Source organism: Seriola lalandi, unplaced genomic scaffold, assembly GCF_002814215.2.
Source record: "Seriola lalandi dorsalis isolate HSWRI2012SDOR001 ecotype SW California unplaced genomic scaffold, Sedor1 jcf7180002053930, whole genome shotgun sequence".
NCBI lineage: Eukaryota > Metazoa > Chordata > Actinopteri > Carangiformes > Carangidae > Seriola > Seriola lalandi.
This window is the reverse complement of record NW_019524483.1, coordinates 251,078-266,871: the sequence shown is the minus strand read 5'-3', so window position 1 is coordinate 266,871 and position 15,794 is coordinate 251,078. Positions and strand designations below refer to the sequence as shown.

Genomic DNA, 15,794 nt, shown 5'->3' with positions numbered 1-15,794 from the left:
GTTTTTGTATTAAATTGTTATATTGTCAAAAATGAAATGGTTGGTCTGCTATTTGTAGTGCACAGACTTATTTTCAGGTATAGTGGCTCACAGCAGAGTTAGTCAGTCCACAGTATCATTTAATCCTTAATCACAAAGTTATATATTGTTCATGATGGGTGCTTATCAGTGCACTTCACTGATCACTTTCATGCAAGCGTCATGGCTGTTTTCAGTTACATCCATGCATGTCTTCACTTCCTTGAAACAGTTTTATGTTCTTAACTGTTGAAGAAACACAAGCCAGCTTTTCTTTGATTGGCCTGTATCTGTTTTCTTCCCCCTTTCTTTGTATCGGTGAAGATGTGAAGAGATCAGTGGGTATCTACTAGGATCAGTTTCCGCCTTCGTCCTTCCCTCATCTCTTTCACAGCCTGGGGGTGAAAACGGATGGAACTGATGCTAGTACTGGTCTAAGATAGGTTTACTATGTCGGCTATACCCCGTTTGGATTGCACTTGAGTGACGTCTTGTGCTGTAAATCTTGTCTTGCCAGTGTTATTTCAATACATTCACACTCCTCTCCCAGCTTTTTGTCCAGATCTACTGTTATTTGCATAGAGTCACTGTGAGTCACTGTGCTCTTAACTTGTGTGTGTCTCTGGTGGCATCAGAATACAAGCAATCTGCATTTTTTTTGGTCAGGATCAGTTTCCGACCGCTCTCAAGTGGATTGCCACTAAGGCGTCATATCCTCTTTCTCTTCCTCAACCAGTTTGTTTTCTCTTTTGCTTCTTGACCAATCAGTTCTCTTATTTTCCATGACCTTTAGGCCATAAAATAACCTACACCATGAGTATGTGTGTATGTGTAGAGTTCAGTATAAATAGAGCTGTACACCACAATTGCATTATAATGCCTTAAAAACGTGTGTATGGCTGCATCTTTCTGTCATGTTGACATGTGTCCTTGTACTGACCAGATATCCAGTGACTCTTGTTAAGGTGTCATCTCCTGTAAAGGTCTCATGTCCTGAAGAGACCAGAGAAATGCCTGGCCGTTCTAATCTCAGGAACGGCCTGGTCGTTACCAAACTCCTTATTAACTATTCATGCAGGACACAGGTGCCAAATAGGGCTCCATGTGTCCACAAATCCATCCTATCTTTTGGAGGAGGACAGTCGCCTAGGTGTCAATGCTGCGAGAAGAAAAAGATACCGAGACACAGAGGAAAGGATTGTGGGGGTTAGTTTGGGATTCTCAGGAAGAAACTGCAGTGGCATGAAGGATTGTCTGTAAACATCAACTTAGGAACTGGAGAAGTCCATACAGATAAATATATGGTGGTGGAAGTCGGCAGATGAGACGTCTTTCTTTGGAGTTTGTGGATTTGTCAACATGGACCCACCGATCCTCCCCGTGGCCCGGCTGGAAGTGGATGTGGACCTTGGGTTTGCTCTCTTCTTCTTCTTCCTCCTGTGCTTCTTCTTGTTGGTGACCATTATCCGCTGTGCTCAGATGGTGCTGGACCCGTACAGTGCTATCTCTGTTACTACATACCAGGAGGAGCAAATGGAGGACTGATGGAGACCAGAGACCTACGCATCATTAAAGAAAAGCACATGATCCTCCAAAAGGAGTGACGACAAAAATGATTTGCCACAACCCACAGAGTATTTAAGGCTTCTCTTATGACAGAGCCAGCCTGGTGGAGATGTTTCTGACTCTATTTTAATTTTCATATAGTTTCTACCTAACTGACATTTTGTATTAAACAGCGGTCAACCTCAGTATCCATAACTTCAAATGATGTAAGTATATAATGTACAGTATTTAAGTTTTATTAAAGTTTAGTTTTGTCTGTGCTTATGACTAACATGAGATATCCATGATTTAGAATTTAATTAAAAGCTAACATGTGAGTTGTCATATGATTGATATATATCTATAATTATTTCTTAGATTGTTATTTTATTCATACACATCCCACAATGCAAAATGGTCAAACATCAGGTTCCAATTATATCAAGAAAGATATTTGAGATGCTCATTTCTATTACTTAGGATTTTTTAAATCTTTAAACAAAAAGCCAAGCTTTTGACTAGAACTGAAGAAACTGAAAACCCTCAGGTGATTACAAAGATTATATGTGGTCTATTCATCAGTGCAAATTTTACATTGGAATAAGTGCTGCTTGATACAGACAGAGGCAAATGCCCTCCCTTCCACGCTAATAGAGTGCAGATGTTTCCAAGTTCTCAATGTTTGAACTATAATACAAAACAGATGTTCTGTTCTTTTCCCCAAATTTTGTCACAGTGTTTTGAAGCATTTGTGGAAACTTTCATGCAAGTTGCTTGTTATTGAGCAAATTAAATCAACCTTATACCTCGTACGTGTCAGTAATTCATCGGCAATGGGTCTTTGCATAGAGGCAGAGTTAGGTAGCCTAAGTATCATGAGTTTATCTGCTCCCTCAATCATCTTCTAAGGCAGTGGTTCTCAGTGAATCAGTGAATAGTAATTACTAATTAATAGTAATTTAAAACTGTTGGCTAGAAACAATGCATAAAGTGCCAAAATAAGTCACAGAACTGCCTTAAACACAGTCTTGAAAAAGTAACACCACAGTTTATTAAAGCCAATTGTTTAACCACTAAAAAATGTTTCAGTGTCTTTTTGTTTACTCCAGTGCTACAATATGGTTTCAAAGCCTGCATTAAACACCTTTAGAGCAACAAAATTACACCTACTGCTCCTATAATGAATCAATGAATGAAACCTTCGTAATTACTCACTCACTTTAGGGAATTTTGGTAGTTTATGGGAAATAAAGCAGACACTTACAGTAATAAATCCAACACTGGCGACAGATTGATTGACACATTCTGTGAGTTCCTGGAGTTAAGAACCTCATCAGAAAGTGTATTTAAAAGGGGCAGTTGGTTAATTAATGTCCCCACTGTTCATTTTAATTAAGCCCCATATGCAGTATTGTAGAGCTTGGTTGAGTTAACATGTGCTAAACAACAAATAGCACTAACATTAGTTAATACTGCCAATTAATTGGGGTGGGTTTATTTCAGTATCCTTGGCCATGGAAGTATTAGATAAATGATTAGAAATTTGGGTGCCACTGTCCTGGATGTGCAGCAGGGTTCTTTCAATTAAACGGATAACCCGGGTGGGCGGAAACCTTTATTCTTTCACAAAATCTAAAAGCGCTTCATAACACCGCCCTCTTCGAATACGCTGGGCTGCAGAGCATGCGCCCCTCATTGTAGCTAGCAACATAGTATTAGCTTGCTAACCTCATATTTGCTGGTGGACAAGATGGAAAGCAGTGAGGGGTGAGTGATGATTGCTGTTGCTAAATTGAGTTTTACTTGTGCCGTCTCATGTGTCTTTGGGAGAAATACCAGAGGACACAAGGTTGTTTGTTTTCTAGATACCTGCATCAGTCAGTCAGCAGTAGGGACATTTTCTAATGCTAATGCTAGGCTAACATGCTAGCCTGCTTCCCGTGTATGAAACCTCAGTTTGTTATCTTTTAGCTCCCATGTTTGCCCAGAATGTGTCTCAATAAAGTGCCAATGAAGCTGTAGATGGTTAAGTTAGCAGTTACTCTGTTAGCCTGGAGGTTATCATGGGATTAACGGAATTTTGGCTTTCAAGTTGCCCTTTGTTGTGCTAACCAGTAGCAGGATACCCTCAAATGCATGCTCTGCAGCTGCATTCAAACTAATTACACCGGCTCATAGTTTTATATTAAATAGATAATATTTATAATTGTCAGCCTTTGTGTGAGAGGGCGCTCAATATATTTCGCTTAGATGGAAAAATTGGTTTGTACAAATGTGTCAGTCCTGTCCATGGTGCAAGGTCTCAACCTGCAGACTAGCTTCACACTAGATCATCTCACAAGCTTGCATTGCACGCATTGATGCTTTAAAGGTAGCGATCCAGTGTTTCCACCACAGAGGAGCATGTATTGTATCATCACACAAATAAGGTAGAATCAGTAAATCTGAAAACCTCTTAGCTGCACTGAAAAGCTGCACTGCTGGGTTGACACATGATCAGACATTAACTAATTGTTTATTGTTTATGTTTGGAGATTATGTGGATTTGAAAGACATTAGTATGCATTTTTATGGGATTTGCGTGATGTATAGGACAGTGTATACAAATACACATTCAGTTGTCAGTTTATTAGGTACACCTAAATAAAATGAATACAGTGTAATACAGGGTGTAGTTTTTAGTGCTGCTGAACTGTATTGTGTCATAAAGGTAAGGTGTTTAACTTATCTTCAATATATATATATATATATATATATATATATATACATATATAAAAGGTCATGAACTTGGGTTTTATTGAAGACTGCATTAGTTTTAATTAGGTGCACCAAATAGACACGTCAGCATATATCACAATATGACAAATATATGCAGAGTTTATGTTGATGTGTAAAACAATGAATTGTGTTTCTATGTTGTGTGTCCAATCAGAACAAACTCTTTGAATGTGTATAAGAAAGCTTCAAAAACGGATGTTGTTAGTTTTTAATTATGATTTTCTCATGTCATTCATTTGGATGAAAGAATTTTTCAAAGCCATAACATGATTAAAAAACAAATGTAATCTCAACATGCTTCATATAAAAGGCAAATAATCTGTTATTGAACTGTAGCTGAGCCATAGCTGCAACTAATGAATATTTTCTGTATGGATTTGCCAACAGATTTATTCAAACTAAATGATTGGGTGCTTGGTCAAAAAAAGCAAAGATGACAACTGCCAACCAATTTTTTTTCAATAGGCAAAAGTCCTGTATGAATGTGTGCTTATTTCTCTGCATATTTACCTACAGTATGTGGCCAACACTTAGTTCCCAAAGATATTTCATGTACCACAACATGACATAGGAAAAAAATAAGTGAATTCTCACATTTAAGAATCTTTAACCAGCAAATGATTTGATCTGATTAAGGCCAGATACAACATCCTTTCCTATCAAGATTTATGTGTAGACATTTCAAATGATGTTTACATGTATCGTTTCTGTCTGTCTGTCTCTCTTCAGGATGGAGGTGGAGGGCTGGGACTCCAGTCTGGAGGAAGAACTGGGCGTTTCTCTGGATGAGCTGAAGAAGTGGATTGAAGAGGCTGTGGAGAAGAGCGAAATTGTGCAGAAGAAAAAGGCTCAGCTGACAGAGCTCAAAAAATGGGTGGAGCAGAAAGAGAAGGATGAGGCGATGACAGAGATGCTTCTCAGTGATGCCAGCCAGTGAGTACGAATTAACCTGTTTATTTAGTTAATTAAGTGAAGTATATTTTTAGCCATTAAACAGTATTTATATAGGTCTACAACCCAATTGTATACCTACAACTTTCTTTATGTGAGTGTTTATTATTTATTGATTAATGTTTATGTCTTATTGGTTCTTAGCATGGGAACTATGTGGATAATTGTGGTACTTTTTGGAACTACATGCCATTCATTGAATCGTTAAGGTAGTACGATGCAAAAAGGGGAGTCTGTAATGTTGAGAAACACTAAAAGTCAACGCTTACAGAACCACTGTTCAGAACTTGCAGGTGCTTTGACAGCACTTTGGGCGTCTATAGAACAATTGTTTTGATTGTTGTGTTTAAACCAGATGTTGAATCAGCCCAAGCAAAACATGGAAAATGCATTAGGTAACCAAGCCACATGGAGCCAAGGATTTAGCATACACAATATCCAACAGATCTCTCTCTCTCTCCTGGTGGAAAAGATGATTAGTGCTGCAACAATTACTCAATTAATTAATTGGCAGATAATAAACTAGCAACCAATTTGATAATTGAGCAATTGTTTGGGAGAATTTTAATCTATTTGTCACACATGATAGTAAACTCAATAGCTTTGGATTTTTGGACTGTGGGTGAGACAAAACATGACATTTGAATACATCATCTTGTGCTGTGGAACATCATATTTGATATTTATCATGGTTTTCTGACATTTTATAGACAAAATGATTATTGATTATGATTGATAATGAAATAACGATTGCTAATTGCAGCTCTGCAAATGATTACACTATCTTTATGTTAATTTCTCATAATAGAGACCAAATAACAGATCACAAGAATGTTGTGGGTTCAACGTGTGATGGCGGTTTGTACATGGAGATACACAGGTCCAACATTTTTTCTCTAATAATACCAATTCTGAAATCCTCATCTCAGAACATTTTCCAAATACAAAGGACCAATCTGATACTTTTCCTCTAATTTAAAATCTGTAAACCGCACTGCATGTAACTGATTGCAATCATTCTTATGGAAGGTAACATGCTACCAGGGTTTTCTGTGACTAAAACCTCAACTATAGGGTCAGAAGCAGTGCCAGTATAGAGCCACTGGACCAGACTGTTGGATTCCCAGTTGTACAGTAAAGGTTACAGGCTGACATTTTCTGCCTCACTCTTCCTCAGGTCCATAGTGGAGTGTGAGAAGCTGGTAAAGGCAACTTACCAAAAGAATGGTCTTGTTTACCGGGAGAGCAGCTCAGAGGATGAGGGCGGTGGAGGAGGGGTGTTGTCCTCTGAGGTTATTGAAATAGACGACGATGATGACGATGATGTCATTGCTGTTGGCTGTTGTAAGTTTTGTATTTTTCATATGAGAACATTTATCATTCAATGCTACTATAAAATGGCAGGAAGAAATTAGTTTTTTTTTTTTTTTCTCTCTTGATTTCTCTTTTTCTTCACAATGTTTCAGTGGTTCCTCCAAAGAAGCCTGTCACTACAAGCAAAGATCCAGTGGTGAGAGAAAGCAGTTTTATTATATTGATCTGTATTTCCTCTTCATTCCCAGATGTTCATTTTAACGTGTGTGTTTATTGTTGTACTACTGATACTGTAGGTTGTCTACCATAATGATGCAGTCTCTGGGCCAAGCAGAAAATATATATACCAATGAATGAATGAATGAATGAATAATATACAAACCTTTTATTGAAACTTGATCTGTGATACTGGAAGATATTATAGGTGCAAAAAAACCCCCAACAATTAAGGAGCATTACATTAATGAAAGCATGTGGTATGTGTTCCTATGTTCAGAATTACATGGAAGTAATAACCTGTAGATGCATTCTTATTTCTCTAAGTTTGTTGAAAATAAATTATTATTATAAATTATTATTATAAAAATAATTTCCTGAAATGTTGAAGAAATCATTGAGAAAATCATATAATAGCATGCAAGATATTTTGCATGTTGACATGACAAATCCTTGGTCTACTCCCTGAGTCAGACACGGACAGCTGCTTTGTGAGACAGACTTGTGAAATGCTTACCATTGAAACAATAGATATTGTGGGTTTGGCATCACAAAGATAAGAGGAAACACTGACTGCTCACTATGTGCAGATGATGAGTTATTTCCTGTTTATTTGTTTTGCCAGTTAAAAGAGGCCTCTGCAGCTCTACAGAAAACCTCTCATCAGGTGCAGAAGTTGGTCCAAATGGTCAACAAGCCTTCACCAGGTACTCAATTGCTTCGATCTCCAGGACACCCTCCATCCCAGTCAGGTGAGCACACACAATCCCTAGGATTGTCAGATACATCATACCTGTGTGAGAGTAGTATATATTTGACATTAAAACTGTGTGTGTGGCTTGTCTACCCTCCAGGTATTCAGGGTTCTGTTCCAGCAGTGTTTGTGTCACAGGTTTCATCTCAGTCCATGGCCCAGCCAAACCCAAATATGGCAGAGGATGAGCTCAGAGTCGGGATGAGCATTCTGGGAAAGAAACGCACCAAGACCTGGCACAGAGGCACCCTCGTTGCTATCAACCCTGTTGGTGTGTGACCTGAACATTAACGTCTTCTTTTAGGTTCTTTAGTGTTACTTTAAAATGATGTTAAACGTTCAAGATACAGCTTGACTATTTTTATTATTATCAACTGTGTGTAGTTTATGCTTGAACTTTCTCGTTCTTCTCTGTCATTGAAACTACTCACCCTCTGTCCATATTCAGGAAATGGTATATTCAAGTATAAAGTGAAGTTTGATAAAGGAAAGAGTCTGCTGTCTGGAAATCATGTGGCTTTCGACTATAACCCCACCCTGGAGAGTCTGTATGTCGGAGCCCGTGTAGTGGCCAAGTACAAGGACGGAAACCTGGTGTGGCTCTATGCTGGAATAGTAGCAGAAATGCCGAACAACAAAAACCGCATGAGGTGGGTGGACAAAGCTAAAGAATGGGGAAACTAATGGGGGGCCAATATCAGTATTTCAGAGTAAAAAAAATCAGATAATTCAACATTCATTTTCTTTCACATGTGCATACATGCATAAACAATTTGAACCATTACATTTAGTTATTAAAGAATTGTGTTTGCACTTCAAAATACATTGGTTTCTGCTCACCAGTGGTTAAACTATGTAATTCAAGTATACAGTATTTGCAAATACTGATATATCTCTGACAAGCTAGTTGGTCAGGCTCTAGTTGATATCTTTGTTGTATGTGTTTTAGGTTTCTAATATTCTTTGATGATGGTTATGCTTCATATGTGACACTACCTGAGCTCTATCCTGTTTGCCGACCATGTAAGTGCACAGTTCTCTTATCTTCTCCTTCCTTTTTGTAATCCATAAAACCCAGTATATTCTACTTTGAAGTAATTTTACATAAAAAGTGCCAATTTGTGGTAAACTGATCAATAAAAGAATGAGATAATTCTTGTTTTCACAGTAAAGCGTACTTGGGAAGACATAGAGGACGGATCATGTCGAGACTTCATCGAGGAGTACATCACTGCCTATCCCAGCAGGCCTATGGTGCTCTTAAAGGTCGGCCAGATAATCAAGACAGAGTGGGAGGGAACCTGGTGGAAGAGCAAAGTGGAGGAGGTGGATGGCAGCTTGGTCAAGATCCTCTTCTTGGTATGTCTGCATCAGAACTTGGGGGGGGGGGGCTAGATAGCTGTAACAAACGATGTGTTCATTGCCAGGATCCACATCAATTATAAAGAAATGTACTGGATGATATTTTACTTATGATTCCAGCGTTTGACAGAGAATTATCTTCTCGTGTCGTTTGAGCAGGATGATAAGAGGAGTGAGTGGATCTATAGAGGCTCCACCAGGTTGGAGCCAATGTTCAACCTGAAGATGACCACAGCCAACACTCAGGAGAAGAAGCTGGCTGGCCAGCAGAGGACACGACCTAATATGGGTAATGTACACATTGTACTGTTGTACTACTTGTTTTAACTTTGCACAGTTAATTTGGGTCAAAAAAACATTTCAGCCACTATGATTTGACATTTTAATACAGACATATTGTGTGTTTTTAGACATTTAATTTTTTCTTTATTTCTTGCTGTTCATTTCTAGGGGCGTTGAGGAGTAAAGGCCCAGTGGTTCAGTACACAAGTGACGGACATGTTGGAGCTTCTCCTGCCAAAACGCCGCAGGCCACACTGAGTCAGCCTTCACAGACACCACAAAATCAACAACATCAACAACATCAACAACATCAACAGCATCAACAGCGTCCACAACCCCCACAGCCCCAACAAACACAACAAACCCAACAAAGCCCTCAGCCTGTACATCCTGTACAACCTCCACGTGTCGAGTGAGTGATGCTTACTAAACCTCTGACACTCCTATTGCCACTTTGTTTAAAGGTGTATACCTTACAAAAAAAGCTGATGCAGAGGAAGAACTCACCTTTTGATGGAATAATCTCTGGCTAAGGGCTGCCTTCTCAAAGGCTCAGTTAAAGCTTCATCCTTGGTTTTATACAATATCTAGACAGTGACCAAAACAGACACCAAGAAGAAGATGACCTTGCAAGAATGGAAGGATTTTCTTTCATTCATTTGAGATACTGCACTGACACAGCTGCTACCTTGCTTTTGGCCACTTCTAGCAACAAACTGAAGAGAAAACATTGACATATATCGCCTCATGAAGTTGTGACGAACTTGTTAGCAACATTTGCATTCATTTGGAGTCGTGTTTCTGATGAATTTAAGCACTATATTCACTCTCTCTTTTAGCTCCACCAAATCCTGATGGAGGTTGAAAACCATGAAATTAAAAACCATGAGCTTATTCAAACAGGCTCTGTAGATCTGAGAGGAAAACCATGGCCAAGTGATAAGTCTCTGTGGGCTTAAGCAACAACTCTCTTATTACATGTTACTTTTATGCTTTAATAGTGAAAAGATATTGATCAGTGCTGCTGGAAACCAAGGCGATTTGACAGGATGTAAGAAGATCTGATATTGATTATTGATAGTATTTTTTTCTCTCCTTGCTATCTTCAAGCAATAAACATCAGATGGCGAAGAAGAGTACTTCTCCGTTTGTCCCTGGCGTGGGAGGCACACATGCCTCTAAAGTCATGCAGGCTCTTTCCCCCAGTCCCAGCAACCTGCCGAGGTGAGTTCACTTTATTGTATGACCTTATAACCTGCTGCTTATAATACACAAGAAAAGAAGAGCGCTGTAGAATGTGATCTTGTCTTAGACATGTGATGTTTTTAAACCTAACTGGTCTTTCTGACCGTATCTCTTTCTCTTTGTCTTCTGTTTGTCAATCCATAGTATAAGACTGTTGAATGCCCCAAATACTCCTATGCCCACTTTCACACAATCGTATCAAAGACAGCTGCCAACTCTGGCTCCTGCCCCGCCTTCCATGACCCACGCGATGGCCACGATCCCCCATCAGCCCTCCTATCGCGCCCCGACAGACCGCATCTTCTACCTGGCTCACACGTGTCAGCCTGCCTGCTTGAATCGTATCCGACCTGCTAAACCTGACATGCACAGAGGAAAAAACCCCCTCCTCACACCGTTACTGTACGATTTCAGGCGCATGACTGGACGACGCAAAGTCAACCGCAAGGTAAACGTGAACAGCAACACAGCTGTGGACACTAAAATATATAAATTTATCGCTTTAGTTTAATTTCCCATTACCTTTCTGGCACTATAAACGGAAAACTAAATTGTAAAACTCTTGTCTTTTACCTGTCCCCATCTCAGATGTCCTTCCACGTGATTTACAAGGCTCCATGTGGACTCTGTCTGCGTAACATGGCAGAGATCCAGCACTACCTCTTCCAGACGCGCTGTGACTTTATATTCTTAGAGATGTTCTGTCTAGACCCCTACGTACTTGTGGACCGGCCCTTCCAGCCACAGAGGCCGTTCTATTACATTCCAGACATCACTGGTGGAAAGGAGGACATCCCACTTTCCTGTGTCAATGAGATTGATTCCACCCCGCCTCCTAAAGTAGACTACAGTAAGGATATCATTGAAATAATGATAAAGGAGAGATTCATTTGTGCTTGTGCCAGGATTAGACTACAAGATATTTTTTCATCCTTCCAACTTTTTGTACAATACACAATTAATGAATAAATATAGAAAATATAAATAAATCACAAATTATTACCAAAAATCCATTTTCATTAATCACAGTGGAGCAAATGACCCCTAAAGGCTTATCTATTTCTGTTTCCTCTCTTCAAGGTAAAGAGCGTATTCCTGAAGATGGAGTATTCATCAACACCAGTTCAGACTTCCTAGTTGGGTGTGATTGTACTGACGGCTGTCGAGACAAGTTAGTGAAGCTGCTCATCCACACCTCATCGTTTTTTCAGGTTTCTTCCGACGATAATATTCTGAAGTTGTGTCTTTGTGTCTTAATTACAGGTCCAAATGTTCGTGCCACCAGCTGACCCTTCAGGCTACAGGTTGTACACCGGGGGGGCAGATCAACCCAAACGCCGGATTTTTGCACAAACGATTAGAGGAGTGCCTTCCCACAGGGTCAGACATTCAGTACACACATACTGAACCAGAGCACTTCCCACTTGTGGTGCACTCGACAGAGAGACTAACTCGTTTTCTCACCCCTCATAACCTCATAAGAAGATAATTACTGTTGAATGTAACGGCTCATTTGGTTGTCTTGTCTCAGAGGCCATTATCTCTTCTTCTCTCTCAGAATCTACGAGTGCAATAAGCGATGCAAATGTTGTGTTCAGATGTGCACCAACCGGCTTGTTCAGCACGGCCTGCAGGTGCGTCTCCAGCTCTTCAAGACCCAGAACAAAGGTTGGGGCATCCGTTGTCTGGATGATGTGGCGAAGGGCTCTTTTGTCTGCATCTATGCTGGTGAGGAAAGGGAACAGACTTCTTTTAGGGTCAACAGCAGATGACCTGATTACAAAGTGACTTATTCCTCTCCCTTTTTTTCCTCCACTTCACCAGGTAAAATCTTGACGGACGACTTTGCAGACAAAGAGGGTCTAGAAATGGGTGACGAGTATTTTGCTAATCTGGATCATATAGAGAGTGTGGAGAACTTCAAGGAGGGCTATGAGAGCGAGGCTCACTGTTCGGACAGTGAGGGAAGCGGTGTGGACATTGCCAGGATCAAAATCCAACCATCTGCTTTAGTATCATCTAACCCTGTGGGGCGACCGCCCAGGAAGGGTGAGTCTAAATCCAAAGGTTAGAAATCTCAGTAGACGTGGGCAGATTCTCAGCAGGATTTGCTTTCTTGACCTTAGCTGACTGTTTATCTTCTCCGTTCTCCACATGATTTTTCAAGTGTTTGTTCTTCTGTCAAAGCCCAAAGCTCAAGCTCATCAGACGACAGCAATGACGACGATGACAAAGACTCGAAGAGTGAAGACGAAAGCGACAGTTCAGATGACACGTTTGTTAAGGAGAACTACTACAGCTCCAGCTCTGTGTGGAGGAGTTACACCACACGTGGTCAGGTCAAGGGCAACAAGGAAGGTGAGCAGGCTGCGTCTTTAACTTAAACTCAGAGGGGGGCAGAGTGGTTGAGGGTGTGTTAAATACAGATTAATGGGTGATTAAATCTAGCATAACTGCTATAGGACTTTATTAAAGCCTTTTCCATCATCTGACTAAATCCCAGCATCATAGAGTCTGTTGCTTCACCTCACTGCAACACAGCTGGTGTAATATTTTACTTTTGGTAAGACAAAATGAGCAACTATAAAATATTAAGATTGTGGAGCCCTGATCTTTTTTTTTTTATTATTATTATAATTTTGGACAATAAACCATCTAATTGATTGAATTGTAATTTTTTTGATGACTTTATTTTTAGCATTTAATACCTTGACATTCAAGTGTGCTTTTCTCACACGTCTCTCCTTCCTGCCCCAGGGAGTCAAGACAGTAAAGATGGACTGAGTGCCTCAGCCAGGGGAACCGATGACGAGAAGCCACCGTCCATACCAGAGGAAACGGGGAAAAGCAAAGTGGCTTCCTGGTTAACAAGCCAGGGGCTGAAGAAGGTGAGTAAAGAGAAGATAAAGAAAGAATAATGTTACATGGAACTGAGCTCTGTGTTCACAGCCTTTTTAAAATAACTGCATACTGTGTCTCATACAGAAATAAAAAATAAAGATGATAATCCTCCTGCTCATCACAACTCTCGTTGTAGATATGTGATCTTTTGTTAGGAGTAAAAGGTGGTTTTTATTTAAGGAGATTTTGTAGTATGATTTTCTTGAATGATGATCCTGAACCTTTTTCTCTTTTCCATCACAGGAATCCGGAGACAGCAAGAGGTGTGTTGTACTTGGTCTTGGAAATGTATTTTATTTTACAATAGATTTGCACTTTAGTGATCAACAATATCATCTATGTTTCACTGTAAGTTTATTTTGTGTTTCTCACAGTCCAGTGAAGCCAGAAACGGGGAAGAAGCAGGATGTGATGACTCTCTCTGACAGCGATGATGTTCAGACCATCAGCTCTGGATCTGAAGACAACAAGGAGAGAGAAAAAGTCACCCCAGGTAAATAGAAGAGAACGGACGAACGTGACAATTCTTGAGTTTACACTACATTGATGATGACCACATGGTATTGCCTGTTTTGTTTTGTTTTGTTCCATGTTGCTGCTGTTCTCAGGTGTGACTAAGAAGCAGGTAGCAGTTAAATCTACACGTGGCATTGCCCTGAAGACCAGCCATGGTCTTATGGTAAAAACAGGTGCACCTGGAGGTGTGGGTGGGCCGGGTGGTCAGGGAGGAAAAACAGGGCAGCAGGGACAGACTGGAGGAGGCGGGGAAAACACTCCCAAAAACACCCGCCAGTTCTTTGACGGGGAAGAGTCGTGCTACATCATCGATGCCAAGTTAGAAGGAAACCTTGGGCGTTACCTGAATGTAAGGATCTATTGCAGTATAATGATTTGATGCCATTTAAATTACCATCCCATGTGTTCATCTCACACTTTGTCTCTTCTCTGTATTACAGCACAGCTGTAGTCCTAACCTTTTTGTCCAGAATGTGTTTGTGGACACACATGATTTGCGATTCCCCTGGGTGGCATTCTTTGCCAGCAAGTGAGTTTTGAAACATTTTAAATTTGTCACAGATTCTTTGATGTCATCTTATCAGTTATTGTAAATCTCTGCAGCCTCAGGAAGCTTCACTGAACAAAAATAATGCCACAGCCTGCATTTGTTTCAGGTTGCTGTGAAAAATTAACAAATGATCCTGGAGGGCAGATTTAAGTTATACTATACATGCATGAGTTAGAAGGATTTTCAGATCCCAAAACACTGCACAGAGATTTTTATTACTGTCAGGAAATATTTTACAGCTCTGGAAAGTTATAATGCAGGAATTTTGCCTTTAATAAATAAGATCTAGTACAGGATTGACAGGACATGAGAGTAGAGCGATGAGAGATGACTTGCGACAAAGGTCGCTGGCCAGGCTTTGCCATCTTAAACCCCTTGGCCATTCAGATGACCCATTTTTTTCCTGATGCCCTCTGCACTGGCAGCTCCACTGTTCACACACTCGCCTATTGAAAAGAATGAGACAGCTGCAGCTTTTTTTTTTGTGATGCTGTTGTCTGACGATGACCTTAGGGGGGCACTGCTGTGTCATGTTTAGGGCTCAGATTAGCTTTATATTTATATATTTATGAATGATGAATCCTCTACTGTTTACTGGATTTATACAGTGCTTTTATCTGAAGCATCTCCCCTACCCATTGACACGCACCAATGGCTCCAATAACCATTCAAGTCACTGGCCTAACCAGCTGCTGGGTTTAGTGTGGACAGGAGGAGTAGGGGATCGAACCGCTCTAACATGCTGAGGCGCACATCCTATTAATCTACAGCCAAAGAGCCATTTGCTGGTTCACAAAGCATCTAATAAATACTGATACAGGATTTCCACCCCACACCATTGTATTTATAGCTCATGCAATAACGTTTTTTGTGCAGTAGTAGATCCAACTATTAGCCTCCCCAGAAAAAGGCACTTATTAAAGTGCTACTCAGTGCACTCTGTTGGCTCACTGTCTATATGGTATTAAGTTGACTGATTCACTGACTTGCCTGCTTGCATCCCTGTGTAGGCGAATCCGGGCCGGCACAGAGCTGACCTGGGACTACAACTATGAGGTGGGCAGTGTGGAGGGTAAAGTGCTGCTCTGCTGCTGTGGATCCACCGAGTGCAGAGGAAGGCTACTGTGATCCAAAGCCAACATGTACTTGACTCTTTCTGCTGCATCTGTAGGAAACTTAGCAGAACCCCTTCAACACTGTAACTCTGTTTTGTTTTGTTTTTGTTTTGTTTTGTTTTTTTTAAGTTGAACTATGATTTTATTACAGCTATTTTTTTGCATTTATTTTATATGAATGTGTGTCCAGATTTATTCATAACTTGTTTGTTTACCCCCAGAATAAAATGTGATTTTGTTCAATGAA

At 40.2% G+C, this 15,794-nt stretch overlaps 1 protein-coding gene and 1 pseudogene across 2 annotated transcripts; both read left to right on the top strand.

Moving 5' to 3' along the window:
* The first annotated feature begins 1,250 nt into the window (after positions 1 to 1,250).
* On the top strand, positions 1,251 to 1,635 carry LOC147819351 (cortexin domain-containing 1 protein pseudogene; annotated as a pseudogene).
* Positions 1,636 to 3,232: 1,597 nt separating this feature from the next.
* Positions 3,233 to 15,794, top strand: setdb1b (SET domain bifurcated histone lysine methyltransferase 1b). Of its 2 annotated transcripts, none has more exons than XM_023402393.2 (25): positions 3,233 to 3,330; positions 5,071 to 5,274; positions 6,470 to 6,636; positions 6,759 to 6,802; positions 7,448 to 7,574; positions 7,677 to 7,847; positions 8,025 to 8,226; positions 8,526 to 8,599; positions 8,745 to 8,935; positions 9,098 to 9,227; positions 9,389 to 9,632; positions 10,331 to 10,444; positions 10,610 to 10,913; positions 11,054 to 11,315; positions 11,546 to 11,636; positions 11,729 to 11,845; positions 12,024 to 12,193; positions 12,290 to 12,514; positions 12,653 to 12,823; positions 13,223 to 13,353; positions 13,610 to 13,629; positions 13,741 to 13,859; positions 13,975 to 14,231; positions 14,323 to 14,411; positions 15,443 to 15,794. In XM_023402393.2, the coding sequence occupies exons 1-25, from the start codon at positions 3,314 to 3,316 to the stop codon at positions 15,558 to 15,560; spliced, it is 3,759 nt and encodes a 1,252-aa protein (XP_023258161.1). In that variant the 5' UTR covers positions 3,233 to 3,313; the 3' UTR covers positions 15,561 to 15,794. The 2 variants fall into 2 exon arrangements, with proteins under 2 accessions (XP_023258161.1, XP_087029080.1); XM_087172954.1 differs by having other exon boundaries at positions 12,290 to 12,532.

Bases quoted from the DNA above. Each gene is read 5' to 3' on its own strand.
- setdb1b (XM_087172954.1), top strand. The intron at 6,637-6,758 runs GTAAGTTTTGTA...ACAATGTTTCAG, and splicing joins TGTCATTGCTGTTGGCTGTT to TGGTTCCTCCAAAGAAGCCT. The intron at 8,936-9,097 runs GTATGTCTGCAT...TCGTTTGAGCAG, and splicing joins TGGTCAAGATCCTCTTCTTG to GATGATAAGAGGAGTGAGTG.